The following is a 2,784-nucleotide window of genomic DNA, read 5'->3' on the forward strand; positions in this document are numbered from 1 at the left end:
GCAGCTGAGACTACAAAAATAGTAAAAGATTGAAACCATGGAGAGTAAGCAGCAGAATCATAGTAGGAATAAAATATGCTGGCTAAAATCAGAGAAAGAGCACATGCATTGAGAAATAAAAAACAAAGCACAGACCCTTCCCTATCTGAGTTGGTAATTACTGTATATTCACTTTAAAATTGTTGTTTAATGCAACTATGAGACTATGCTTGAAAACTGGCTTGCTTATGTAGAGAAGTGGTGGAGTGTCTTAACTGTGCAGCTCTAGCATTTTTTATAGACAGTGACATCACTAAGTCACTGAAAGCCCCAGCTCTAATTTCCCAAGCAGGGCTGGAACATACGTGAACCTGCCTTAGTTCTGAGATGGGCTCCAGACTCTTCTTTGTGGTTTTGAGTCTCCTGTGGGCAAGTGAGTGCTGGTCAGGCCACTGGTGTGCTTTCTTTTCTTAGAATTCCTAAGTCTCTTTGCTAAGACGATATGATCAGGCTTTGGCTTTCTTTGTTACAGAACACATGGAGGCTGCAGTCACCCAAAGCCCAAGAAAGAAGGTGGCAGTAACAGGAGGAAAGGTGACATTGAACTGTCACCAGACTAATAACCATGACTATATGTACTGGTATCGGCAGGACATGGGGCATGGACTGAGGCTGCTCCATTATTCATATGTTGCTAACAGCACTGAGAAAGGAGATGTCCCTGATGGGTACAAGGCCTCCAGACCAAGCCAAGAGGACTTCTCTCTCATTCTGGAGTTGGCTTCCCTCTCTCAGACAGCTGTATATTTCTGTGCCAGCAGTGATGCACAGTGATGTGTGGCTTCCTTCACTCTGCACAGAAAGCAAATAGGGAAAACTAGTTGGCTGTGTACCCCAGGAAGTGTCTGCCTCTGTAACAACCACTGAGCTTTGACAAACTAGGAACCACGCAGCATGAATCTCATCCTTACTGAAGGTCATCCTGACAGATTTTTATGAATACCTGTTATATATCTAGAACTCGCTTCTGTTTTTAGAGAGTGAAATGAACTTTAAGTTGAAGGTCATGATCACTCTTTATAATCTCACAGCCATCATCTGCTGCCCTGTGGTCTTCAGTGACCACTTCAATCACTTTCCTACCCAACTGAAAAGCTTACACTATCTCTTCTCTGGATGCTTTTACTCTATAAGTCAGTAAGTAACCTCTTTGTTCTTCGGGACAGCAGCCTATAAGTTCCCTTGCCATTTTTCTTCACCCTTCTGAATCATCAGCTTTTACCGAACATTCCTTGCTCTTTTCCTTCCTAGCTAAACTGGTCTACCTAAGTTCAATTGCTTCCTCATTTGTATCGGCTATTTTCAACTCTGGAGATATTTTTCTCCAAATGTTTCTTCTGTATTGTAGACATGCCTTTCCCTTTTGTTTCTGTATCTATTCTTCGTGTGTATGTGTGTATGGAATATATATATTTTTATTCTTTTAAAGTTTAATTTCATCACCTTGTTTCTATCACCTCTCCTTCGTATTTAACCTCTAATATGCTCTTCTCTTCTTTCACATTAATTTCAAATGTGTGTGTTTATGAGTGTGTGTGAGTGTGTATGTTCTGTGAATAAATATGTAAGTGCAACCTGCTAAGTGTGCTTAGTGTTACTTCCATGTATATTCTTTATGTCTGAGTACTTAAGATTGGATAATCATAAGAACTTACCCAGACTGAATCTGCAGTCTTCAATTTCCTCTACCAAAAAAAAAAAAAATTCTCAAGGGATTGTCATGCAGATTCTATGATATATTATTCTTTTTTGAGGTTTTGAGGAGATTAGAAATAAATGTAACTCATTTTCTTGTTACAACATGTAAGAACTTTGGCTCAGTGGGTGGCAATTGGCATTTTACAGAATGGACAATAAAACTGAATCAGCACTGAGTTTGAAGATATGCATGATGCTCACCTTTCTAGCATCAGGACAGGTCCAAGAAAATGAAGGAAAAAAGGTATATTTTGGATTTTTGTCCCAGTGTTTCAAAGGTTTTAGTCTATGATTAATTGGACTTGCTATTTTCTTTCCACTAGACCCTGCTTTCTGAAGTTGTCTCCATCTCTCAATGTCCTTGCCAATATAACCTATCTATGGATTAGTCATTGGTGATATCAGAGCCTTCATCATCTGGAAGCTCTTCCTTGAACGAGCACTCAAGCCTTTCATATGTGTATGTTTGGGAAACATCTAACCTCTAAACCAAATAAGCACTATTTTGCATTATAATATAGCACAACATGCCTAAATATAATTCTTACCCCCAAAAGATAAAGAATATTAATATTAACAAAAAAGGTAATCCAGGAAATAAAACAATGTTCCACCTAAGTTTTCAAGTTACAGAAGAGTAAAAGGAAATTTTAGAGAACATTGATTTTATTTTTTGTACTGCTCTTAGAAGTGAAGTATTATCAGCAGTTGAAATGATGATGCTGAGACCTGATTTCAAGTCTCTTGGTTTCTATGTTACCAGACAGGAACATTTTCTAAAGAGTTACAATACAGAATGTGCATGGAGCTGTGGACTGCCAGAACTGTGTTATTACCATAGAAGAAAATTACAGCCATACCAGGAAACCCTTCACGGGATGCTTTCTGACAAACACCACTTCTGCTAGTTACCAATGCATCTGACTTACATGTATTCTTTCCCTTTGAGAATCTCCATGGAGGACTCAGCTATTGATGGTTGCTTTCAATCTTCTTTTGTCATTTTGACATAGTCTTTATCTCTCTCTCTCTCTTTTTTTTTTTTTT

At 38.4% G+C, this 2,784-nt stretch overlaps 1 gene segment (V, D, J or C); it reads left to right on the forward strand.

The window, feature by feature from the left end:
* The first annotated feature begins 366 nt into the window (after positions 1–366).
* Positions 367–813, forward strand: LOC110296775. The segment is given in 2 exon segments: positions 367–412; positions 512–813. Coding segments are annotated over 2 exon segments (348 nt in total).
* Positions 814–2,784: the final 1,971 nt, after the last annotated feature.

Source organism: Mus caroli, chromosome 6, assembly GCF_900094665.2.
Source record: "Mus caroli chromosome 6, CAROLI_EIJ_v1.1, whole genome shotgun sequence".
NCBI lineage: Eukaryota > Metazoa > Chordata > Mammalia > Rodentia > Muridae > Mus > Mus caroli.